This window comes from Cebus imitator, unplaced genomic scaffold, assembly GCF_001604975.1.
Source record: "Cebus imitator isolate Cc_AM_T3 unplaced genomic scaffold, Cebus_imitator-1.0 Scaffold128, whole genome shotgun sequence".
Lineage (NCBI taxonomy): Eukaryota > Metazoa > Chordata > Mammalia > Primates > Cebidae > Cebus > Cebus imitator.
This window is the reverse complement of record NW_016107443.1, coordinates 4,396,604-4,423,907: the sequence shown is the minus strand read 5'-3', so window position 1 is coordinate 4,423,907 and position 27,304 is coordinate 4,396,604. Positions and strand designations below refer to the sequence as shown.

General features: G+C 38.8%; 1 protein-coding gene and 1 long non-coding RNA gene across 7 annotated transcripts in view; one reads left to right on the top strand and one right to left on the bottom strand.

Annotated features, from left to right (window-relative positions):
- Window positions 1-7,062: 7,062 nt before the first annotated feature.
- LOC119473014 overlaps window positions 7,063-27,304 on the bottom strand; it is a 70,844-nt gene continuing 50,602 nt past the window's right edge. For all 4 annotated transcript variants that reach the window (XR_005202182.1, XR_005202185.1, XR_005202183.1 and 1 more), the window contains one exon: window positions 7,063-7,148. This is a non-coding gene — a long non-coding RNA (uncharacterized LOC119473014). The remainder of the gene's footprint in view (window positions 7,149-27,304) is intronic.
- Window positions 11,577-27,304, top strand: part of SMPX (small muscle protein X-linked) — a 50,970-nt gene continuing 35,242 nt past the window's right edge. For all 3 annotated transcript variants that reach the window (XM_017540691.1, XM_017540692.1, XM_017540693.2), the window contains exons 1-3: window positions 11,577-11,938; window positions 15,584-15,640; window positions 25,717-25,803. In XM_017540691.1, the coding sequence (XP_017396180.1) occupies window positions 15,596-15,640; window positions 25,717-25,803 (132 nt within the window). In that variant the 5' untranslated portion in view covers window positions 11,577-11,938; window positions 15,584-15,595. The remainder of the gene's footprint in view (window positions 11,939-15,583; window positions 15,641-25,716; window positions 25,804-27,304) is intronic.

Sequence of the window (27,304 nt, the reverse complement as noted above, 5' to 3'; positions counted from 1 at the left end):
ATATATACGTATATATATATACACGTATATATATATATATACGTATATGTATATATATATATACACACACATATATATACGTATATATATATATATAAAAGAACCAGTGCCTCAGCAAAACAGTCACCATGCTGATAGAACAGCTATATCCAAGGTAGCAAGGCTTCCACCCTCAGCTAGACTGTCAACCACTGCTGGGCAATCCCTTTGGTGTTTCTCTATTCTCTATACCTTATTTCCTCTTCAAGAGTCTTTGAAAGTTGAAGCAGGCCATCAGGAGGCCTCCATTCTCCCAGTTCCACCTCCCCTAGCCCTACAGACCCTCTTACAAACATTTTGGTATCAGCCTTCTACTTTAGCTCCTTCTCAGAGGAAATAAGGTATCTACCTGTCTCTGGGGGCTGGATTTCATTCCCTCCTCTGGGCCTTGCTCATCAATGACCTCCTCCTGGCCTTTATCATTCTCTTACCTTGGCTTATTGGTCAGATTGAAATAAAATGCAGCCAAAAACTTTCTCTTCATTTTGGAGGTCTCCAAACACAGCTACTGTCCTTTTTAATTCTCAGGCAAGGGTCTCAAGAGAGATGAATCCACTTGCTGCCTCAACCCTTCATTCACACCACAACCTGCAGTGACCTGGTTTTTGAGCAGCCCCACAATTTATTGAAACTCTTCTCTCTGAGGTCAACAATGGCTTTTTAACTCTTCATGCTCCGCCTTAAGAGCTTGCTATGTACCAGGCCCAATGTCAAGCAGTTAAATTGTGTTTTGGATTGTCATTGGTACTTCCACTCCTCCCGTAGTGTACCACATTCCTTTAAATCTCATTATCCAAGCCTGAAATTTAAGATGCTCACCAGTCTTCTTTTCTGTCCTACCATATCTTATTCATTAGCAAGGATATTTTGACTCTATTACTAAAGTAAATTTTGAACCTCTGTTCATCTCTTTATCTCCACTACCAACAACTTTGTTCAGGTCACCATCATTGCTAGCCTTTTCATCATTCTTTTTTCCTGCTTGTTCTAATACAGTCCGTTTTCTATATAGTAGCAATAGTGAGATAATTAAAGCTCAAGCCAAGCACCTCCTCTGCTTAAAACCTTTCAAGGATTCCCACTATACTTAGTACAAAATCAGTACCTCTTGCCAAAATGGCCTACGAAGGCCCTGCTAGCTTCTCTCTAGTCTTCTTACCTCATCTTATGCTACTCTCCTTTATGCTCAGGCCATATTGTTTTTGAGTCCTGAGAACATACTTTTCCATCTCACAGCTCCCTGTGCCTGAAATGTCCTTTTCCTCAGTTCCTTCTTACCCCAAAAATCTCAGTTTTTCTTAGACAGGTGCTTCTTCTGCCACCCCTTTCCCTATTACTCTCTTTTTCAGTGTTTTAAAAAATGTTTCTATCACTTAACAGGATTTATAACTATCTTGTTTGTTTATTTATTTGGCTTTGTCTCCTCCCATCCCCATGATAGGCTCTGAGGGCAGGGATACAGTCAGTCTTACTGTTTTCTCTGCGATGACAGTGGGGATGGAACAGTGCTGGCACATAGATGCTCAGGATTCAACTCAAACATTTCCTTCTCTGTGAAGCCCTCAGCACCATGGGAGAGTTAGAGATGACTTCCTCTGGAGTCCTATAGCAGTTTTTATAGTTGCTTTTCCCACAGCACATAAAACTAATAACTACATTGTTGTTTACTTGTTTGTCTCCTCCACCAGACTGTAGCGAATAGGCTCATAGAGCACAGAACTATATTTTTCTCATTTTTAAACCCTCAGCGTCTAGCACAGTGCCTGAATCACAGTAGGCACTTGATAAAATATATGATGAATGAATGAAATGTTATTCTTATTGGAAATGGTGACTTAGCTAAAAGCAGGGAGTAACTGAAAGGTGGATGCCAGCTTTTTTTCTGAAGACAGAGGAACAATTAGGATGTTTTTGGAGATGGAGGTCTGAATTCACTTCTGAGGCTAGATAGCTCCTTTATTTTTGGAAGGAAAATACTTTGGGGTAGGGGAAGGAATAGCTATTGAGCTATACAAATGTAAAAAAAAAGTTCCCTTTTAAAATGAAATGTTTGGAGTTAAGGAGATGCTAAACCATTCTGTACAATAACGTAAAGAGTTTTTCCTCTGTAACTAGAATTATAACTCTGTACATTGCTTCTGTTTAGAAAAAGTATGTTTTTGTTCTGTGAGTACTCATGGAAGTAATCTAAATTCCAAGGAGAGAGACATACACATGGCTACTGCATCATGGCATAGGACCAGGGGCTAAGGGGAGAAGTGGCTTGGTTCATGTAAACACGGATAATAATCCAGTTTTGATTTTTTGTTTGTTTTGGACTTTGCCATTATTTGGTTAGTCCAAATATTTAATGAAGTTTTACTGAATATTAGAATCTTGTCTGGGTTGTGCTCTTAGTAATGAAGGGATGGACCTGGATTTACATTTTGGACAAGGAAGAATGGTAGTTTGGGAGAAGCAGGCTTCAAGCCAGTAGGAGCAATGGTATGAAGCCAGGGCATGAGCAAGGAGGCATGTGGCCAGTGTGTGGAAGAGATGAGCTTAATTCTTGGGGATTCTGAGAAATGCTTGAAAATGGGAATCTGACAAAATCTAGGAAGAAGGAAGGAAGGAAGGAAGGAAGGAAGGAAGGAAAGAGAGAGAGAGAGAGAGAGAGAGAGAGAAAGAGAGAGAAAGAAAGAAAGAAAGAAGAAAGAAAGAAAGTAGGAAAGAAAGAGAGAGAGAGAGAAAGATTCGTCCAGATTGGAAAGAAGAAAGTAAGATATCTTTATAGACAGAAGATATGCTCTTACATAAAGAAAACCCTAAGGATGGCATACAAACACACACACCTGCACACACACACACACAGACACACACACACAGACACACACACACACACACACACACACACACAGAGAGAGTGAGAGAGAACTATTAGAATTGATAAATGAGTTCAGCAAGGTTACAGGATATAAGATCAATATACAAAAAAATCAGTTGTATTTTTATGTACTAACAATGGACAATACAAAAGTGGAATTAAGGAAGTAATTTCATTTATAATAGCATCAAAAAGAATAAAATACTTAGGAATAAATTTAACAAATGAAGTATACTTGTATAAAAAACTATAACACATTATCAAAATAAATTAAAGAAGACCTAAATAAATGGAAAGATATCCCACTTTTATGCGTGGCAATATGACCCTAATCTATCTGCAGATTTAGTGTAAACCCTATTAAAAATTCCAGCTTGGTTTTCCTTTTTTTCTTTTTCTTTTTTGCTGAAAGAAATCAGCTGATCCTAAAATTCATATGGAAATGCAAGGGACCTAGAACAGCCAAAACAAGCTTGGAAAAAAAAAATTGGAGGACTCACATTTCCTGATTCCACAAATGGTGGTGGGACAACTGGATATTCACAGGTAGAAGAACAAAGCTAGGCCTTTACCTCAGACCATACAGAAAAATGAACTCAAAGTGGATCAAAGATCTAAATGTAGGAGCTAACACTATACAACTCTTAGAAAACACATTGGTGCAATTCATTGTGACCTTGGATTAGGCAATGGTTTCTTAGCTGTGACACCAAAAGCACAAGCAACCCAAGAAAAAATAAGTTTATTTAGTTATTATTTAAACCTAAAAAAGCTTTTGCACTTCAAAGGACACCATCAAGGAAGTGAAAGACAACCCAGGTGATATGGTTTGGCTGTGTTCTCACCCAAATCTCATCTTGAATTGTAGCTGGCATAATTCCAAAATGTCGTGAGAGGGACCTGGCGGGAGGTAATTGACTCATGGAGGCAGGTCTTTCCTGTGCTGTTCTCATGATAGTGAATAAGTTTCACGAGATCTGATGGTTTTATAAAGGGGAGTTCCCCTGCACACACTCTCTTGTCTGCTGCCAAGTAAGATGTGACTTTGCTCCTCATTTGCCTTCTGCCATGATTGTGAGGCCTCCCTAGCCACAAGGAACTGTGAGTCAATTAAACCTCTTTCCTTTATAAATTACCCAGTCTTGAGTGTGTCTTTATTAGCAGCATGAGAACAGACTAAAAGATCAGAATGGGAGAAAATATTTGCAAGGCATATATCTGATAGGGACTTGTATCCAGACTACATGAAGAATGCTTACAACCCAATAATAAAAATGACAAAAAGCCAAATATAAAAATGGGAAAATGATCTGAATAGACAGTTCTCCAAAGAAGATATACCACTGAACAATAAGCACATGAAAATATGCTTGATATCATTAGTTATCAGAGAAATGTATGTGAGAACCACAAGGAGATACCACTTTATGCCTACTGGTTGGCTATAACAAAAAAGACAGACAATAACAAGTGTTGATGAGGATATAGAGAAGTATGGAACCCTCAAAGACTGCCAGTAGGAATGTAAAATGATGCAGCTGCTTTGGAAAAGGTTCTGGTAGTTTCTGAAAAGATTAGAGTTACCATATTACCCAGCCATTCTACTCCCAGGAATTTACCTAAGAGAACTGAAAACATGTTCACACAAAAACTTGTACACGAATGTTCATAGCAGCATTATTCTTCTTTGCCAAAAAGTAGATACAACCCACATATCTCTCAACTGATGAATGGATAAACAGAATGTAGCATACCACAAAATGGAATATTATTCAGCCATGAAAGGGAATGAAGTCCTGATACATGCTACCACATGGATGAACCTTGAAAACATTATGCCAAATAAAAGAAGCCAAGCACAAAAGGCCACATATTGTAGGATTCCATTTATATGAAACGTCCAGAATAGGCAATTCCATAAAGAGAATGCAGATGAGTTGTTGCCAGAGGAAGGAGGAAATGGGAAGTACTACTAATGGATATGGGGATTCTTTGGGAGATGATTGAAAACGTTCTAGAAGGTTAGATAGTGCACACCTTTGTGAATGTACTGAAAACCACTGAGCTATATACTTTATACTTTCTAGGGTGATTTTTTTTAGTATGCATATTTTATTTTTTTAAAGAAGCAGTGAGTCTCAAGATGTAAAAGGTATCTCCTCACATGCCAAAGAATAAATAAGAAGCTGGGCCCCAAAGGCCATAACAAATCATTCTATGCAGTGATAATGAGAGAGGTAGCTTCTGAGGCACTGGGGATTAAGGGGACGTGGAATAGCAGAACAGTACTGTGGATGGTCTATGAGACACATCTCTCTTTGGAGATTCCTAGAGAGATATAAGGAAGGAGAGTGGAAGTCCTGCCATTTGGCTCATGGAGGGATAGTGAATCACCCACTTGGAGACACCCCTTTGAAGTGACTCTTACAGGCGCCACAAAATTGTCATGCACAGGAGACATTTGAGTCATATTATTTAGCTCCAACCATAGTTAAGAATGCCAGAACAAATAAAAATAAATCATCTAGTTGTAAAATGATTGGGAAATATTCCTTTAGTGACAATAATAATCCAGCTGGGTGCAGTGGCTCATGCCTATAATCCCAGCACTTTGGGAGGCTGAGGCAGGCGGATCGCCTGAGGTTGGAAGTTCAAGGTCACTCCAACCAACATGGAGAAACACCGTATCTACTAAAAATACAGAATTAGCCGTGCACGGTGGCACATGCCTGTAATCCCAGCTACTCGAGAGGGGAGGCTGAGGCAGGAGAATCCGTTGAACCCTAGGGGCGGAGGTTGCAGTGAGCTGAGATTGCGTCACTGCACTCCAGTCTGGGTAACAAGAGTGCAACTCTGTCTCAAAAAAAAAAAAAAAAAAGATAATTGATTTATAATCTACAATACCAAATGTATATCTTGCCTAATACAAAGAGCCCATTGCAGTTACAATTGATTCAAGGTAATAATATTGCATAGAGATATGGGGATTTGGGCAGGGGTAAGAGAAAAACAGGAAGCAACAATATTGCTAAAAAACAAAGGATAAAAATATCCTTGGTCGTTATCATTCTAATGATCATATTTTAATCACCCATATTTTCTCTGATAGTAAATTTACTGAAATCCATACTCTCTCTAACTTTCTAGTTTCTAAAAGCTACTGGCCTTGGGAGGGTGAGTAATGCCATTACCTGATGGTATAATATAGAAAACTGCAACCAATTCCTTAGTGAGAGACCATCTATCGCATTAGTTGGGTCTTACCAATATTGCAAAGTGTTTTATTTTTATTGTTATCAGCTGATTATGTCTTATGAAATTTTGGCTCTGATAGATGTTATAGAAAATTTTGAATTACTTTCTGCCAAAGCTGGAGATCTAGATTGGCCAACCAAAGCTATGGGCCACGTGGGGGTGAGGTGGGCAGGGTGGGCCACACTTGCACATCAGTCTTTTTTTTTTTTTGACACAACAAAATCCTTAATTCCATTCTTGTGATGAAATACTTCAAATATACAGAAAATTACAAACAAAATAACAAAATGCCACCCCTATACTCACAACCTAGTCCTTCAAAGTCTAATATTTTATCTTAGTTGAAATTATTTTAAGGATATTACGTATAATAGAAACTATTAAAGCTATTTATGAAATCCTTTTGCTCCCTCTTCTTTCCTAGAGATGATCACTTTAAAAATATTATGATTAGTTTCTTGCAAGTTTTTACATTGTTAACTCTTTTCAAATTCAGTGTGTGTATGTTTTAAATTCAGTTTGATTTTGAAATGTATAATTGAATCTTTTTTGATGCATGTTGCTCTGGTTCACTCTTTTGATTATTTGTGGTCAATCAAATGAACAAATCATTATTTATTTATTCTCTGTTGATAGGCATTTAGATTGTTTTCAGATTTTTTCACTCTTATAAGCAATACTGAAATGAACATTCTGTTATCTTTCTTTTTATACACACTTGCCAAAAAATGACAAATATTGGCCAAATCATGAAACTGATCAAAAGATATGCACAGTTTTAGCCTCATAAAATATTGAGAAATTATCCTATGAAGTAGTTGTATGAGTATACACTTCCATTGTCAATGCATAAGAGTATCAGTTTCTTTAAAGATAACGACAACAATTTTTTTTCCTACCTTGCACTTTTAAAAGGTGCTGGCATCTGCTGGGGAAGGAGAGATGTCATCACAGCATCCATTCCAGGGGACAAACTTTGTCACTTGCTCTCCTAGATTAAAAGCAGACATTGATTTGATCATAGTCATGCTGTTAAAAATTAAAATTGAATGTAGAAGTAAATATTATGGGAAAAGTTTTTCATTAGGTATAGCTAGTTTCTTTTTCAGAATTCTTTCTTTCTAGCTAATCATTCTTTATTTGTTATTTTTTCTTCTCTTTGTCAGCCTATAATTTTTTTTGGTGTTTCCATGTTTATACATAATGGTACAAAGAGTTATCTATTAATTCACATACAAAATTCCATAATAAGGTTTATTTTACTCTTTGCCCAAATTGTGGGCAGGCCTAGGATTGAGTAGAACCAAGCAAAGAGGAACCCAAAATAAGCCTGTAATTTAGGGCACATGCCATGAGGGCATTCACAGATGGGACAACGGTATGAGCAGCCTGGCTCCTCCTGTTGATTTGCACATGGAGGAATAGGGGAAACACATGAAATTTGGAGCCTGCAGACCTAGATTGGAGTTTTGACTCAGCCACTTCTGAGGCATGGGACTTGACCTTTTCCACCATGTTTTGTCATTTATAAAATGGAGATAAACAAACAGCACCTGCTTCATATGTGTGAAAGCACATTTTCCATTAAAGTTCTGTATGTGTGTGCACGTTTTATTTGTGTCACTGCTGTTTCCTTTTTCTTCATTAAAAGCATCCCAATTGTATATGGGACATTTGATCTTAGCTAATCATTTCTATTCCATTCAACTGCTGACATTTATTTCTTTTCTTAGCCTCCTTTGCAGCCGTGAGACCCAGTTCCAGCCAAAGAGATGTAAGGGGAAGTCAGCTTGGGGCTTCTGGGAAAGTTTCCTTCTTGAGAAGAAAAGCCCCTTTTCCCACTGTCACTGTTATTTCTTCTTGTTTGGATGCTCGTAAAATGTCCTGATACTTGGAGCTGTGGCAGCCATCTTGGGAACATAAGGTAAGAAGCATGAGGATGAAAAATTGACTTGTTGAGAGTGGCAGAGTAAATTCTCCTTCCCAAAGAGGATCTGGGAAGAGCCTAAGAGTTTTTGACTTCATAGAATTTCTGAACCAGCTCATAACTATCTTCCTTTAAGTTCCTAGATTTGTGAGATGATTAAATGACTGTTGATTGAGTCACTGCTAATTAGGTTTTCTGCTACTTGTAAGCAGATGCAGTATGTGCTTATGTGGGGCATACAGGTTAGTGTGGTTCCTTGAGGGCACTGTGGTATAATAGGAAAGAGCACTAACTTTGAGAGTCAAAAGCTGGGGATAACTAGCTCTGCAATAACAATTTGAGCCTTGGCTTACTGATCTATACAATTGGAAGAATGCCACTGAACCTACAGGGCTGTTGGGAGGACTAAATAGAATAATAAAAATGAAAGCGCTTTGCAACTGAGCAAGGGTTGTATGGATGTAAGACGTTGTTAGATATCCTACTGCTCTTTGACCATAGAGGAGGAGGGGTGAAGGCATGCAGGTAGGAATGACTTAAGTGAATTTTGATTTTGTCAACAACCCCCCCAACCATACCCCTCTTTGTGATCTCCACTGAAATACGCCCAAAGGCCCAAAGGACTCAAGCTACCCCCTCAATGTCCAGTACCTTACAGCTTTCCATTTTCCATATTTTAAGGCTATGTTTTTCCAACTTCTCCTATCTAAATTCTCTCAAAAAGAAATGGACTCGTCTTGTGCCCCATCCCTTCAGGCCCAGTTAAGTGTCACTCACCAACCTGGTATGTGTTGTTGTGTGTCAGAGACTTCTTCTGTTACCCTTGCCAAACAACGTGTGTGCACATGCGCGTATGCGTGCGTGCGTGCGTGCGTGTGTGTGGGTTGAGATGTAGTCTCACTGTGTTGCCAAGGCTGGAGTGCAGTGGTGGTGCGATCTCAGCTCACTACAACCTCTACCTCCCAGGTTAAAGTGATTCTCCTGCCTCAGCCTCCCAACTAGCTGGGATTACAGGTGCATGCCACCATACTTGGCTAATTTTTGTATTTTTTTTTTTTTTTTAGTAGAGATGGGGTTTTACCATGTTAGCCTGGCTGGTCTCGAACTCCTGACCTCGAGTGATCTGCCTGCCTTGGCCCCCCAAAGTGCTGGGATTACAGGCGTGAACCACTGCACCCAGCCAGCATGTATGTTTTTTACATATGTATGGAGTCTTAAACCAATAACCTGAGAATAGGAGTAGAAATTTCAGGCTATTGCAAGAAGTCAAGGAAAAGCAATTGGCTTCTTGGTGCCTCTTGGAGACCCAATTAGGAGGGATGCTCAGCTCACAACTATTCCCCTTTCTGGGAAGGACCTAATGCACAAGTATGTACCCCAATGATCTTCTCTGTTAGATAACCTTGACACTAACCTGGTGTGGGGTATTGACTCACGCTGGGGCAAAGAGAGCCTTGAGTTCTTTAAAATTGGAGTTGCAGAAACAGATTCATTGCTCCCTAATGAGGTCAGAGTTCTTGGTTCTGGTTATTGATGAGGTTCACCTGCACCCCTGCCCTTCCCCTTGCTACAGGAAAACTTCCTAATGAACTCCTTTGTCTTAGTTTGAGTTGCCTCCACTCCAGATGCTGAGACAAAGACTTGGTTGCTGGTGATCTACTTTGGGGATGATCCCAGAGAATGCAAGCTAGGGAGTAGGGGAAGTGAGAAAGGGAAAAGAGAAAGCCAATAAGGGTATATTAATGAGCAAATCCTCATGGTGGGCAACTGGGGCTCAGTGCTGATGAGGACCTCTGGGAAACTGTAGATCACACGTAACAATCATCCAACCACAGGATGAGGAGGTGGGGACATCCATCACTCAATTTCCATTTCCATTGGTTGAGGCTTCTCCCTAGGGGTGTTGTTTCCTGGCACTTATGGGTTATGTCTCCTGCTTCTGGATGATGTGGAGAGCCCCAGTGAAGAGAAAAAGAGAGACGTGTGAAGCTGACAGTACACTGGAAACTGCCTACAGCTACATAACTCAGGTGGGCAGAACTGATGCTGAGAAAGGCATTAACTGTCTGCCACACCCTTCCTGGCTTAAGCTAGTTCCCTTCAGGTTACTGTCACTTGTGACCAATAGAGCCCTGGTTATGCATCTCACCTTAGTTTTTCCCAAAGAGGCAGCCACACTCATATTGAGCCAGCCCTGTATACAAGACATTTCTTCCAGGAGCAGTTTCCTCAACATATACCCCATCAGTAGCTACTGAGGGGCCACTGGGGCAAAAGGGCTATGGCAAAATGTATGGGCTAACTTCAGAACAAGTGGTCAAAAATGGCTCATTGTTGGTCCATGTAGTGATGCCATCTTTTGTCTAGGGAAGAGCTCTGAACACATAGGAGTAGCCTAACACCTGGAGAAATATTAATGTGTTCACTGTATTCTCTTCTCCAGTGTATAAATAACTCACTTTTGGTAACATGTGATCTCAAAGCATGATGTCTAAACTGATTTTTAAAGACACATTTTTTTTGAACAGCACATAAACAGAACTTAATGGTGAACCCCAATCTAAAATGAACCACAATTATCTGCTGACCCCCTAAACTCCCAGAAACTTGTTTTTCCTTTTAAAGTTCTGAATAAAGTCAACTACTTCCATCTGTAATGCATTCAGCTATAGGGAACAGAAGCCTGACATGTAGGGCTTCTACAAATTGGAACTTCTTTTACTCATGTAACAAGAAGACTGGCAAGAGATAGTTGCTGGTAATACAGTTCAGTGGCTTGACCATGCTGTTAAGAACTCAGACATGGAGCTCACTTCCACAGTGGATGGATTTTAAGTCTCTCCATTCCGTTTAATACTTCTGCTGAAGTAAAGTTCTATGTAAAGGTAATTTCAGAGACTGGAGAAGTTAAAAAAATTAAAAGTAGTGTTAAAAATAGTGAGCATGTATCTTAGAATTTGGATGTTTTCTGTTTAAAAAATGTTTTACCTTGTACCTGCTTCTGGCCCTTGCCATATTTAAAATAGACATTTCTTCCTCTATTGTCTCGTGTGGTCTAGGGTCAAAATCTTTGTCACCAGTAGAGGCAGTAGAGCAGAGTGGGCCAGGCTCTGGCTCTGGAACCTCACCAGCCTGTTGATCTTGGATCATTTTTAACCTACCAAAAGTGCAATGTCATATAGTTCAACTTAATAGGATAATTATCATTATTTGATGACTATTTGTTGAGTACTGATTGTTAAATAACTTTAACAGCTCCCAAGTGACCAAGCTAGGATTCAAACCTTGTTTAATGTCAGTACCCCTGCTGAGAGGCATGGTACCATCATGACACCCCCTCATTTTTATTGAAAGCTCATCTTCCGGCATCCAGGTAATAAAGCTAAAGATAGACTTTTCCTACTTTTCAAACTTTGCTATACCCCCTCAGAATATGTAAGAAAAATGCAGCCAGCATCTTCTGGAAGATTAGGAGGGCAAGTAAGATACCATAACCACCTCCCGGCTGACATTTGAGCCCTGCTTTCCGCACGGTCAAGCCTTTCAGAGGCAGCCAGCGTATGGCTTGTATCAAACTCTATATTTAGGAAGAACAACTGTGAGCTATGACAGGAATTCTCTTTAACACTTAGCCTTAACGGTTTAAGTTCCCCTCCAGCCCCGAGCCAGGAGCAGCTCTCAATACCGGGAGAGGCACAGAGCACTCCAGCTATTTCAGCCACATGAAAAGCATCGGAATTGAGATCGCAGCTCAGAGGACACCGGGCGCCCCTTCCACCTTCCAAGGAGCTTTGTTTTCTTGCACCTGGCTGCCTGGGACTTTTCCTTAGGCAGTAAACAAGTACATAAAGCAGGTAAGCAGAAGGACCCAGCTCTGGCAGCTGGGTTTTCTAAAGGAAATTTCCTTGATATCTAACTTGAAGTGACTACTTATAACTTTGTAGGTTTGTAACCAGTGGGTGTAGCTTCCTTGTAAATTCATTTTTCAGGTGGTATTGCTGATTCTGTTTATAAATTGTGAGGGGTCAGGGTGCTGAAAGAATATTGAGCTAGGCAAAGACTGAAAGGCGGTTTTCATCGATAGTGAGAACAATAAAATGTCCACGGTCTAGATATGGTAACTGTGACCTTGAAGCTGTGCTGGCCAAGATTACAGTTGGTCAGCTGCAGATTGATTCAAGCCCTAAGCTGAGAAATCATCAGAATTTGGGCCAGAGAAAAGCTATAATGCTAGTTCTTTGATTTACCAAAATGTAAATTATTGCCAGAGTTGTTATACAGGACAAATTTAAAATGTTTTTCTCCTTTCCCTAAGCAACAGGCTTGGTCCCAATGAGAAATTCTATCAGTGATAGAACCATCTTTTTAAATCTTCCCTTTGGTCATAGTATTCCCATATGTAGCAGGGTAGAGGGCAGCACTTACTGTCCCTTTCTATGTGGGCACCAGGTTCTGAAGCATGAGAACGCTAAGAGAACCTCTTTCCTCTCAGCATATTTAAAGCAGAGTGAATAAGGAGTTAGTCAGTTCAGACAGCTGAACATCTTTCTACACCCTTCTCAGGAATTATTTTTAGCTACGGGACAGAAGATAATTCCCTTTGAGATGGAGCTTTATCTACTATTCTACCTTTAAAAAGAACAAACAAAGCTTTTATCTCTTAATATTGATTGATTTTCCTCTGAATCCCTCCTTATTAAATTGCTGATATTACTGCTGACAAATTTTTAGTAAGTCAAAGAGTTCTATTTAGAAGTCAGATATTAGGTGCTGCCCAATCAAAAACAAGCAGGGATAGATCATAGGTGACTCAGCATACAGACCATTAATGGTCCCCACTGACTTGCAGAACTGCCAGGAAAACTCAGTGGTGCTCAGCTGGCAAGCATTTTCATTATGCTCTAGGCTTTGTAAAAGTCAATATATGCCTTGTCAAACTTTCCATGTTTCAAAACTTTAGCCAGAACCAGGAGACATAGTAATCAAGTGCTGCAAAGAGTACCTCTTTGGATGAAAAGCAGTGGCTCCGGTCGGAGAGGAGTGTGTATCTAAGGCATAGTTTTCTTTTTTTGGTCCCAGGACGAAGCAGGCAGATGAAGAAGGAAGGTGCGTTCTGCACTCTACATCCCTGATGGAGGTGATTGCAGGGCCAGGGAAACAGGGAACACTGTCTATTTTTATTCATCAGTATGCTTTGCCCTGATTTCTCTGAAAATAATGAGGACAGCAGGAACTGCTGCTGAACTGATTTACACAAATGTTATTCAGACTGTTTGTGAGGAATGAGAGTTGAGATCTGACCAGCTTTCTGTAGATGACTCTTTCAAAGATTGACATGTATGTTAAGAAGAAATTTGTATGCAAATTAGAATATACCAAAACTGTATAGGAGACAAGGTCTATCTATCCCTGAGGCTCAGAGGTTCACACAAAGACCTCAACCCAGTAGTAAGTTAATCAGTCCATTGAAAAAATAAAATTGGTTTTAAAAAAGTACAGTATAATCATTCATTGACCAATTTTAAAAAATCATTTCAACCTGCTATTGTCATAACATAAATAAATTTTCTAATCACTGTTTCAAATTGATGTACGATAACTTTTTTACAAGTTCTCAAGTGATATTAAACGTTAGTTGTACACACACAGAGAATACAATATGCTGAGATATTTAAAGTTCTATGAAAATTATTGCTTTGCATGACTTGTATCAGCTTTTGAGGAATAAAAACATTAAAAATTAAGCCACCAAGCTTTTATTTTTGGAATTAAGCTGTGTGTCCTAGATCCACAAATTAAAAATCTTTCATTTCTTTATGACACTGCAGGAAAGACAGCAATCTATCTGAAACATACCATAGAGAAAAATGTATCCTTGACTGTTCTATTTGTTGTTGTTTTTTCATTTTGTAACCATATTAAAAATAATTCTACTTAGACTCTTATGCATGGAGGCTAAATCTATATATTACAAAGACATTCAGGTGAAACTTTTTAAAAAAGAGTCCTATTGTTTTCATGTATGTGGCTCCAAAACCTATATATTTGGATACACTGAGTATACAGGTTTTTAAAAAATATGCAATTGTTTTAACTTCACATAATAGAGCCTAAGACTTTGGAGATTTCAAAAACCTTTTTTTTTCGCAGAGTTCTTTTCAGATCTTTTATCTCGACAGGTGTTGGGGAACATACCTATATAAATTATTACTCTGTACTTAAAGCTGCAGATGAGTACAGCACTCCAAGGTCATTAGCTATGGACGATGGTAATAAACAATAAATATTTGCATCACGCTTTACAATTCATAAGGCCTTTTCAGGAGCATGTATCTCATATGGATTCTTACCATAACCTGTGAAGCAGGTAAAATTTAAAGAAGAGGAAATGGGCTTAGAAACATTGAGTGACATTGCCCAGGTTACACAAGGCGTGTGGCAAACGCCAACACTGCTGTCTGCATTCTTTTACTCACCAGTGAACACATCACTTATACCAGTCAATAGAGAGACTTCAATCAGCCTGTTTTATAGTTTGGGTTTAAAACACAGCATGTTTTGAATTCAATGAATTTTTAATTTTTCAGTGGGTCCTGCTGACATTTAATAGACCAGGCCTCAAAAATAGGCCAGAGCTGGGCCATTCCCTTCTCCCCTTTCCTTGGTAAATTGCATCCTGCATCCCCGAATGTGCTCTAGTCACTGTGCTCTAAGTCAGGTCTCACATGCTTAAAGAAAGCAAAAGTCCTTTGGGAAGGAAGCACTTCTACATCTTGAGGATTTGACATGGTCACGTGTAAGTGTTCCTTGCCTCTTTGAAAGAAAAGTATACAGGCAAGGCTTGCTGTCTGCCTGCGTTTACAGAGCCTGGGCTCTGTATGAGGCACCTTGTCCAAAGCCTAGCTTAAGGGCACACAGAACAGGAGATGGCACCTGCATCCTGAGGTGCATCTCCCAGGTCGCTGGGCAGAACAGACACATGCACAGCAAGTAGAGAGCATCACAGCAGTTAAGGAAGTGGTACAGGCCATTTCTTTTTGGTTGTTCAACAAAGAAGAGGCACTCCCAATGGACTCTAGCATCCCTGGCAATGATCAATTCAGATCAAAAGTTCAGTTTCAAGCCAAGAACTTCAGAGGCCCCGAACAAAGGTGTTTTATTCCCACAACCTCTTTGCTTTGCTGCTCTTGGCAGAAGGTCAGGAGGGCAGGGAAGGAGATGATAGCAGCTTTCAAGTTTCTGATTGTATATCATTAGCATCAGGGGCAAGGCATCTCACCATTACTCCTCCTGAATGATTTATCCTGGCGCTCTAGTGTTCCCTCACCCAAGGCATTAGGAAGGAGAGTCTCTTAGTAACTTTGAAAACTGAGACTGAAAGAATACATGGCTAGTGAAAGGGGTGACTGCCCAGTTGAATCATGAGTTAAATTCTAATTTATCAAGACTGAAAATCTGAACGCTGCTACCTCTAACAGTTTCTTACTTGTTTTTTTTAGGGATAAGACTGCATGAATATGTCGAAACAGCCAGTTTCCAATGTTAGAGCCATCCAGGTAAGTAGGTATATCTGTACTTTAACATCAGTTTTGCAACTTCATGCCTGATTGCTTAATAAGTCATATTTCTGGTGATTGTTCACCCCTAGCTGATGATGAACTTCAAGGAGGAAAGAAAGTTCTTCATAAGATTTGTAAGGCACAATTGATAAAGGATATAAAACTGGTTAGGTTCAACTGAGACAGGAGAAGCAAGCTATTTTTGTTTAATTGTTCTGGATTATAAGACAAGCAAAGTCTAGAAATGAGAATTAAATTATCTTCTACAAAAATGTAGTATGTATGTTTTTTGATATGTTTTTGATGTGTTCATTGAGGATATATTTGATTTTATTTTTAATTTCCAATTGATATGTGCACAAACAGATGAGTCACAGTTTGTTGACTCATCTGTTTGAAATACATCTTTCTTGAAATAATATCCTTTTGTAGCTATGTATTCCTCCCAGGGCTTGGGTATTTATCTTTTAAAATTCATATGTTATTACTTCTCCTCATGCTCCCTCAGCAAACAAATTCCTTGGTTGTTTAAACTGACTTAACTGTCACCCACAAAAAGGGAAGGAGGAAGCAGGCATTTGGAAACAAAAATACAATTATGAAAATAACTTTCAGTATTTGTTTTTACTCAATACTTAATTTGTTATTTCTCTTAAGGGCTCTGTATTTGACTCTCAAATGGCTTCCACCCTGAAACTCTGGGCACAATGCTTTATTGTAAAATTCCATCTTTCCATCAACATGGAGCCCATCTGTGCTTTCTCCAAAGAAATTTTTTTCTTGGACTTTTCTGAATACAGCAGGTCATGTGACAGTTCCTGAATATTTTAGGTCTGATGCACCATCACAACAGAAACTCAGTCATAAATGGTTGACTGTATTGTGGAGGGGTGTGCTTGTGGACAGGTTGTAAACACGTCATCAAGGGGTTTAGAAATCCTAGCACACACCGCTGGTGGAGGTGGGTGGAGGGACAGATATTTACCTGTCATGACTAACACAAATTCTTAAATTGAAGGGGTTCTTAAGTGGCAAGATATAGAGTGACCTCTGGAAATGTGTCATTAAACAAATCATTGAGGAAGGGCCTATGCATTTGGCAAGGATTCCACTCTGCATTGTCACATCCAGCCTTCTGGTGTCTACCTAGTGAGTCTCTGACTTCCCTGACAGTGGTAGTGGAATTATATTTTGTGTCCCAGACCTGTGGGCATCCTTGAGCCTTTGAATCTTCTCTTTTACCCAGCGTACAAGCAGTTAGTAGCATGGGGTCTGAAACCATGTTACAGGGGTCCTTAACCCACCCTGTACTGGTGTAGGATCCTGGGAAAATTACTCTCCCTACTTGACCTCTCTGTGCCTCCATTTCCACATCTGTAAAACGGAGATAAAAGAATAGTATTCACTTCCCAGGGCTACATGTATAAAATGCTTAAAACAGCATAGTAAGCACATATTGAGTGTCAACCATTATTAGAATTGTTATCATTCAGGAATGCTCTGTGTTAAAGTTGTGAGAAGTAATATCATTTAATCACTGCATTTGAACCTCTGGAAGTGCTAAACATAAAAATTCCTTTTTATTTTGCAGGACACAAAAACAGTCTTCTTTTGGGCTGCCCTTTTTCCTCTTCCTTTTAAAACTGAAAGTGTGTTGGTTTTTCTTCCTTATTGGTCCCTGGCCTCCCACAAAGCTACACTGAAAATTCACTAGTATTCTATTTACTAATTTTGACCTTGATATATTTTTAGATTTGTAACATTTTAAAGCTGCAATTGACTATTTTCAGTAGCTGTTACTATACCGCATTACAAAAAAATCCATCCATTCTGCCAACAAAGGCAATACAGCGGTTCCTTATAGATGTGGTATTGCCTCTTTCAATGTATTTTATGCCACAGGAAAGGCCCAATGTAATGCACCTTCAAATGAAATATTATTTCTTGTGGCTAAATAGGATCAGTACTATCTGATATTTTCCTAGTATCTTTGTATTACACTTAATTGGGGAACATTAAATAAAATACGAACATGGTTACACCATACAAAATGATTTACAGTAGGGACATTATCTAGGTTAGTCTTGTCTGGAACAAATAGAAGCTCCAATTAATAAGGAACTCTCCTCATTGTGTAAATATTCTTGAAAGCTCTGAAATGTTCTACTCATACTCTCTAGTCACTTATTTTTTACAAGGATTTTATCTCCAATTCAGTTCATTTGTCATTTCCTGAGTACATAATATGTGCCAGGCACTGTGCTAAGTGCAGGGTATACACAAAGATAAATTAATGCCAGATTCCTGTGTTTGAGGCACTCAATGTCTCCAGTACTTATTAGCTGCGTGACTTTGGGAAAGTTATTTAGCCTCTTTGTGCCTCAGTTTCCTCATCTATCAAGAGAGGAATTAGTAACAGTCTTTATCTCATAGGATTACTATGAACGCTAAATGAATTTAATACATGTCAATACTCAGGTCAGTGCCTGGCTCACTGTAATTACTTAATAAATATTAGCTATTATCATCATTCACCACCATCATCATCTACTTCAAAAGCTCCCAAAGTATATTTTTTGGAATACTAGTTTTATGGGACGTTGTTAATTAGATTACAGGTTAATATGGTGTAATGTTTGAAAATTTTTCTCAGAGTCCACAACTTCCTAATGGCATCATGTTATTTCCAAGAAGGCAGAGACATATGCAATGTTTTCTAAACATATTGGACCTTTTCAGTGGCTATTTTACAAGATAGTGTTTTGCATTGTGAACTTCTAGAAACAATGACTTAGATTTCTAGTTTGTCTGGCTTGGGTGATTTTAAGTTGCTTTTGAGCATAATTCTAACAATCAGGCATTTCAAGAGTTGAATTACTGGCATCTATGTGTGTTAGACAACATGGCGTCAAGCAGTTACAAATCTCTGCAATGCTAGTTCACCTTTAGTCTACCTTTCTGTAAAATGGGGACAATCATACTATTTAATAGGGTTGTTATAATGAATAGACAAAATAATCTATTGTAAGTGCCTGGTTTATAGTATACAAAGAAATTCCTTAAGAGATGGGCCTTCTAACTATCCAAGTTATGCATGGAATGGCCTTGGCTTTCTCTTCAACTGGTTCTATCTCCTCTATGCACCAGAATAAGAGGGAGACCAGAACTAGAACCATTCTTAGAGGAGGTAGACACTAGTCTTTCACATCCACACTGAAGAAGAGATGGCTTTTGAATTGTAAAGGCGTTCTAATCCTACACTTCTCTTTAGTTGTATTAGTTAAATCTCTGCTAGGGGCATAAAAACATCCTGAAAGAATCAGTCAATTTTTTCGTAGCCTGGAGAAGGCCTTTGTCCTTTAAGTAGCTGATAAAGTTCTATGCCAGAGGTTGGTAAACCTTTTCTATAAAGGATCAGATAATAAATATTTTAGGCTTTTCAAGTTGTTTGGTCTGTTCCCACTAGTCAGCTCTGCTGTTATACCACAAAAGCAGTCATAGGCATTACGTAAATAAATGAATGTGGCCATGTCCCAATGAAACTTTATTTACAAAATCAGGTAGTGGACTGGATTTGGCCTGTGGGCTATAGTTTGCCAACTCCGGTTCTGGTCTCTCCAGGCTGCTTCTTACAACTCCACTGTTGGCGGGAATTGAGTTGCAACCAAGGTAACATCAACACACTCTGCATATTGGGTCCACTCCCTCCCGATGAAAGAATTTGACATGACAGGTGGTGGGGAAATCTAATCCCATCAGTGATCTGTTTGGTGATTCTCTAATGAGACCAAGTGACATGGGCCTGCTTGTCCACTGGCAGCACCTGCTTGTCCTTCTTCCTCCTGAACACACACACTTTGGGAACCAACACAGGCCTCCTCACGGCCTCAATTCACAGAGCCAATCTTCTCTGGGTTGTCACTGGTCCTTACTCTCCAACATTAATCAAATTAAGCCAAGTATCTATCATGGGTCCTCTCCCATGAGATCTGAGAGTTTCATGGCTGACCATAAAAGAGTCCTGTGCCCCAATTTTAGCTCTATTTTATATAAATTTACCCCCCTGGTCCTTGTGATATTCAAAGGGAGGGGCTTCAGTTAAATGACCTCTAAGTCTCTGTCCAGCTTGTAAGTCTGTGAACTTCTTGAGAATAACTTCTAAGATGTGTTATCAGGATGACAATACTAGTTTCAGTTTATTCAAGGTTTACCATGTTCCTGGCCAAGTGCAGTGGGATTTCCATGGATCATAATGTTAGGTTTGGAAAAGTGAAGTAACTCACCCAGGATTATACAGTTTGTAAGGAGGATAGTCAACCCCTAAAATCAGTTATTCAGTCTGATCCCAAAGCCCGTGTTTGGAACCACTCTGCAAAGCTGTCTTTACTTACTGTCCCCACCCTTGGCACAGAGAGTAAGGCTGGAGGAATGGGTGTGGACCATCTCAAGGGTAATCATAAGCACCAAGGCTATTTGAGAGGCAATTACCATTTTATGGATGCTGGGTGACTGCCTCCCTTTTAAAGAACTCAACAGACATTTAGAAACTGTCAGCATTTCAGTGAAGAAGCTGATAGTCTACACTGATTAAAGTCAACTTAAGAGTTAGTTGGCTTGGAGTTAAAAGTGCAAAGTAAAGAGACTCAATGACAAACATGGTCTTGAAATACAAACAGCCATGGCTAAATCAACTTAAGCTGTCTGTGAAACCAAATCTAACTTCTTTATCATGCATTTAAAAAGATTATATGAATCTTGCATCATTAGTGAGTATGTAACTTCTTAGCATAGGAAGTTTTCCGTTGCTACCCAATCTATGTGTAGAAAAGAATATTTTGATGCTCCATGTGTCAATACTTCTTTCCCTTCCCTACTAGTTGTCATTGTTCTTCCACTCTCCATTATCTAGGGCATAATGTGGAAGAAGAAAGCAGTCTTCATGGAAGATGAAAATATTTACAGATAGGCGTTAGAGACTCTAAATATTTCCTGTGTAGGATTTCCAGTTTAAAAATGGTTCAAAATATATGAAAATCATTAGTATAGAGGAATAGCCTATCACCATTGTTCTTCAGTTAATCTGATTGATTAAAGCTAAAAATCATAAAGATGATAAATGTCTTCCTTCAACATTTTGTTTAAATTTAAAACATTAAAAATAAACTTTCATTTGCCGTTTGTTTTAATGTAGAGCCAAGGCATTTTCTTTGGTCATGGATCTACTGTTTTTTTNAACCACTATAATACATTGATTATGGTTTCCAATGCTGGTTTCTTTTAAGCTTATCAAGAACTGGAATGTAGGAGTGTTACTCTCAAGTGGGTTCAGTATTACTTCCAGCTAAGGATCACTTTTGCTCTGCTTAGCTCCATTTTTGTGACATGAGGCAAAGCAGTCATATACTGGCAAAAAGATGTCATGTTTTTTGATGTTGACATCCAAAAGCACTTCAGAAATACAGCCTGCCCCCGACCCATTGTGCACATTATCTTAATAGCTGTACAGTACATTCCTGAAATCTGCTTTTTCCTGGATGAGACTTCAGTTGAGTCATTCAGGAAATTATTGAAGAGAACAAAGAAGTATTGAAAACAGAGCAAAAATAAAAACATTTTCATTATGAAATGTCATGGGTGAAGAACAGTAGCAAAGTACAAGTTTCTCAAAATTATGTTGAGTGGGAAAGTTTCCCATGCTTTGAATCCACTCCACATTTCAAATATCCCTAAGCACTTATGCATTCCGGTGATACAGAATTTTAAAATAAGCTGACTATATTTTAGTTGGTACATATGTGTGTGTCTCTCATTTCACGTTAATATATCAAACAAGAATCTTGTTTTCTAATCTGCTATGAAAAAGCAAACCTCTTCCTGAAGTCTTATGTAAAGATGCTATAAATCTCAAAATGTCATATCCTGATCCATTCAGAGAATGACTAAGACTGTGAGAATAGAAAAAAGCAGAAAGAAATAATGCAAAATGGAACTCTGTTGAATGTCCTCTGCCCATGCTACAGAAGAATGGCATGGGGGAGGCTATAGATTCTGGCAGGAGCTGCTGGGGACCTTTGAAAAGTAAAGATCGAATCAATAGGGGGTCATCTGAAACAAATAATGCAATGGGAGGAAACTCCAGAAGCCTCTGAACTGTTCAGAAAACTCACAGTGGTTTCAGAAAAGGAGAGACAGAGTGGGGACAAAAAGGGCGGGGGAGATAAGAGAAAAATGGCTGTGGAAAGCAAAGTTCAATAGGAATTGTCAGTATCCAGCCGGCTGGCAGCTATCAGAATCCAACCCACTGGGGAAAGAAGATGTCATTCCATTGTAAGCTACACAGAAGGGGCTGTGGAGGAAATATTGTTTCCAGAATCGTCTGGGCTCAAAGCCCAGAGCCAAGTAAAAAGAACAATACAAATAATTAAGGGAGTAGTGGAATTAACTTACAGGGAATTCTTTCTACTTTTCTTCACCTAGTGAGATCAAGTGTAGTATTAATTTCACATCAGATAGGTCTTCTATCAGGGAACTGTATCCTATTCTGGCAAAAGATGATCTACTAGATTTTTTTCCATTCCCAACTTGGAGGATGTAACAAATTATATATTGCTTGGGAAAGTGATGCACCAGGTCTGCTGCATCGGGGCGTATTTTAAAATCTCTAAAATGAATAAACCTCAAGGAGGGAAAAGAAATACAAAGGATTGCATTACAAAAGGACAAAACAAGAGACTGCTTCCTTTGCATTTATATAGAATCTATGGAGAGAAGGAAGTCTAACCTGATATCAACTCTAGGTCATTGATGTTAAACATTTTCTTTTTGTTTATTGTTTCATAAAAGTTTAGCTTGTATTTTAAGCCTATTTTGAGTAGCAAATACCATACTCGATTTGTAGGTAGAAAAATTAGTTGCTGAGAAAGTATTTCACTTGTGTTTAAACACAGAGCAAGTCAGTAAAAGAGAAAAAAATATGACCCAATTTTCTGGCCAATGGAATAAAAACAGAGACTACATGTCTACATGCTTTTATCAAATTCAAATTGTAAGGAATTTTTCTTATGGCTATAATTTAGTCTATGATTTGTCACTTAGAGATTACTGCCCTACAATTATGCTAATGAAACATCTGTAATCATCTTGTTAATAGTATAATACATGCCACAGTTGACAAAGCATGCCTCTTAGACTCCCTTATTGGTGCACATTATGATTGAATGCTCGACATATTTTCAGGCTGCTCTGGTTCCTGTCAATATCTGCTGTCAAAAAAAAAAAAAAAACCATTTAGGTTCCTGAATTCTTGAGTGATGCTTTTGAAGAAGAAAAAGTATCAAGTCGGTGAGTTAATGGCTAATTTTTCAATGTGGCTTTTCTTTGGCACCTATTATGAAATTATCCATTTTATGTGCCCCTTTTCAAAGGCCACTCTAAAATATAAGTCTCCAATATCAGAGCTGCTTTAGAGAATTTTAGAGCTGGTTAGAGCTATTTTTGGCCACGTGAAAAGAGCTCTTTTTAGATGGGTTTGATAGAGTGAAAAGGTCTGTCCCTAAAGTCAGGCAGTTTCAGTTTGGAATCTTCCCTTTTCCTGGAACTGTATGTATGACCTTTAGAGAATTAACCTCTTTAAGGATACATTTCTTAATCAATAAAGTGAAGATAATACTAACCTCAAAAGTTTGTTGTGAGGATGCAGGTGTGTAAGCCCTCCACCTCTGCCTGTTTTGCATTGTAGACTTTCTTACCGTCCTTCACTTGAAGGAAGGAAGTGTTCCCTGGCTAAGAGGTTTGAAAGCCATTGACACAGCCTAACATTTGTATTACAAATGGGGACAATGAGACCCAGAGCAATTGTTATTTAAGTACAGAGAACTTCTAGCAACTGCTAGCACTAGGCAATTTTCACTACTGTAAGCTACCCATGAAACATGGAGAGGCCACATGGGGGGCGCATCACTAAAAGTAATCTCCAAACAGGAAAAGTAGTCATCCTATAACACGTGCTTCACAATATTATATTATTCTGGATGACCTTTCCATGTCCCCTTATTAAAAACTACAATCTACTACAGAGCATATATACTTGATTAAACAAGTTAATTTAGCAATTCAGTCTTTCAGAAACAATGTAACTTGAGCTCACCAATAGGAAGATGCCCCCTGTAGATGCTTAATAAATGGGTCGGGGTAGGGACAATTTAACTAAACTTTTAACTGGTTAACTTTTCCCCAAATAGTCCCTATATTGATTTTGCCCCTCTTTCATTCAAACTGTAGTGACGAGAATAGCCTATTCGTCCAATATAGATTATCTTCAGTGAGTATTATTTACATCGTTTTGATCTTCTTTATTCAGGCCCCTATGATATTTCATCCAATCTAAGACATTGTCAATTGTAAAATACCATTATTTTATGTCCTGCCAAACTAAAGTAAATGTGCCCACTAAAATTGTAGGACACTATTGGTTGTAAGACACATTCTGACCAGATATATTAAAAAAGATGCATCTTGGAATTCATGAAGTATGGCTCCATATTTGCCACCATAAGACAAATCTTTTGCCTCTCGTATGCCCCCTCTTCCTCCCACTCTAGGCCACCTGGTATTTCCATTACACATAAGAATAGCATAGAAAGCTCAGCCGTAGGTTTCTAAAATGCTTTCCTCTAAAGTTGTGCTGCATTTATATTTTAACATGTGTGGTACATACTGATTAAAAATACTCCTTGGCTTGTTGGTACTAGGAATGGCTCCACAATGATGTACCTTTCTGGTTATTTTCCACAAATACTTCGGATCTGTTTCTTTCTGTGGTATCAGCATTATTCTAGTAAGGATAGGGAGTTTTATAGCCCATGAGTAGGAAACGTCATGTCCTGCTCCTAAAGGGAGCACAACACAGACCCTGCATGTTGCATGAACAGGGACACTGGATGCTTCCTGTATCATGGGGTTAATCGTTCCCCTGGCAACAGAGCTTATACCAGGCAGTTCCAAATGGGATGTACCACACTTCCTAATAACTTCCTTTGGTGTGGTACCAAAATCATACAATCCATGTCATAAGATAAAAAAACTCTTGCTCCCTTTGTTCAGGCATCATTTACATACATAACATCAAAACAAAATTTCAACTTTTCAAGCCCACATATCCAATTACTCATAAGGCAACACTTTATCTTCAGTGGAAAAATATTGTATTCTACTTTAAAATGGTATTTAATGGTTGTCATATGTGAGTAATACCGGTTGAAGACATTTTTGATCTGCATTACATATTTTCACCTTTTGACATCAGATAAGTATGGGCAAAATTCAAATTTACATATTATCTCACCAAGTTCAAATTACAGTGTCAATATATCCTTACTTAATTTAATGTTTAGACGGTGTCATGAAGGTATTTTATGTTTACCACTGATGGAGATTAGTATGTTATCATCATAAAGGACAAGAATCAATGAATGGTGATACAAAGGGAACTTGACTTTTCAAGCACCCTCTTTTCCCCTTACTGACCCACACAAGCACATGTTGGGAATAAGGCAGGAGAGTGTCAATTTCAGAGACTAAGGCAATAAAGTGAAGAACATTATGGAGAGGAGGAGGAACCTCAGGACGTGTAAATATCTCCCCTCCCAGGTGGTAAATTTGAAGGGGCTGGAAGGAGGGCTAAGGTGTGGAATAACTTATGGAGATGCTCTTTCTACTTTCCTATCAAGTGTTCCTTCCCTATCCTGAGAGAGAAAAGTAATATGCACCACAGGAGGGCAACAGCCAGAACAAACTGTCTTCTAATTCTTCCATCCAACAGGAAACTGTAAAATCACTGCACAGACCTAAGGATGTGTAATAAATGAAATCTGTAATAAGTGTAATCTGTAATAAATGGAAGTCAAATTTTCCTTTGCATATTTTTATGCTGTTATTACAGCAATTTTCCTGAGATAAAAGGCTTTCAAGATGTGCTTTTCAAATGCTTTTTTCTTCACAATGATTACTGTCTCAGAATGTCATTGCAATTTCTTACTTTTCTTGAGTTAAATCTACCCTGTTTTCTCTTTTAGGCAAATATCAATATTCCAATGGGAGCCTTTCGGCCAGGAGCAGGTCAACCTCCCAGAAGAAAAGAATGTACTCCTGGAGTGGAGGAGGTGAGGAAAACTCAGCTAGCAGAACAGAGCAATGTTTTTCCCTTCTAAAATCCTCACCAGAGGGGGCAGAGCCAAGGCAAGGGCTGGCTCTTTAGGACAAGGGAGGGGGCAAATGGCTGCATGTCAAGGAATCACATACAGTATGTGTATTTCTTTAGTTGTCTTGCTCAGTCAGCCATGAAACGCACTGCCTCCTCCCTTCCCTTCAGCCAAATTCAAGTACTGTACCTGGCACCATTACTTGAAGGTACTGGGTTTAACTTCCAGTCTGTGATTGACTAATTGATTGATTGATTGACTCTGTGTGTGTGTGTGTGTGTGGTGGGGAGGATGAAGCCTCAGATGTTTTTGGCCTAGCAATAGTCACTAGATTGGAAAGTTTTCACTTGGGATCTTTTATTTAACTGAGCAGGATGTGTTAATATTTGGTACAGCTTCTGATGAGTGGGAATGCTGGAAGTAAGCACATTAAATTATTTGGTACATCAAATAACAAATAAACAAAAATTCAATGTCTAAATGTTTTATTTGAAAAGGGGACTTTGCGAGGGAGTCTATCAAGCCTCCACTTCTGTATTTTTTCCTCTAATTCTTTATTTCTCCTCCAAATTCAAGTACCTGGTCTGCTAAATTGGAGGCTAAAATTACTAATGAATGCCATAAACAGGGAAGAGTTTCTTCCTCAGATGTTTATATTTCTTACCCAGTTGTGACTTTTCTGGCAAAACCTGGAAGGTCTGACTCTGAAAAAAGATAGTGAAGGTTTTGGAACATTTTATTAGCACAAGACATGGAAAATGGAATCAAATAAAGCCACAAGGCATAGCAAACTGTATTTCATCTTTTTAAAAAGGTAAAAAGGCTTTTAAACTCTACCAAGGGACATTTTTGGTATTTGCCCCAAAAGAATATCTATTAGCATTTCAAAGGTTCTTAATAAAACTTTGTCCTGCCTGTAACCTTTTTTTTTCCTGTGAATATTCCCGATGTGGTCCTAAATTAGTGGTTCCAATCTCCTATCAGTAGAAAGATAATTTCTGAAAGGAGGAGATAGAGTATTTGGGTGATATCACCAAGTGCTGGAATTTCAGCCACTAAGTCACCCTTGATGAATACAAATTTTGAACGTACAAGTTGAAAAGACTTGGCTGTACCCTGCTTTTATGGTTACATAATCTCAAGTTCTTGTGCTGTTAACTTTGCCATCTTGCCATCTAGTTCACTCATGATCATGAGGTCTCCATCTGGGACTTTGGCCAAGTATTTCAGAATCTGTGTCTGCAAAATAGGATCCCCTCCATTCCTCAGAGGGTCACTGTGAGGGAAGAGGCATGATATAATGGACATGGGATAGCCTAGTAGCTATTACCTAAATGATTTTTCATCAATTGATGTAATTATCCAATTTTCAGGAAGCACTCCTGGGCCTATTGTTTTTGAATGTTGTAAGGAAAAGGCATGGGGAGGTAGAAGGGATGGTGGTGGAATCCTTCTATACCTT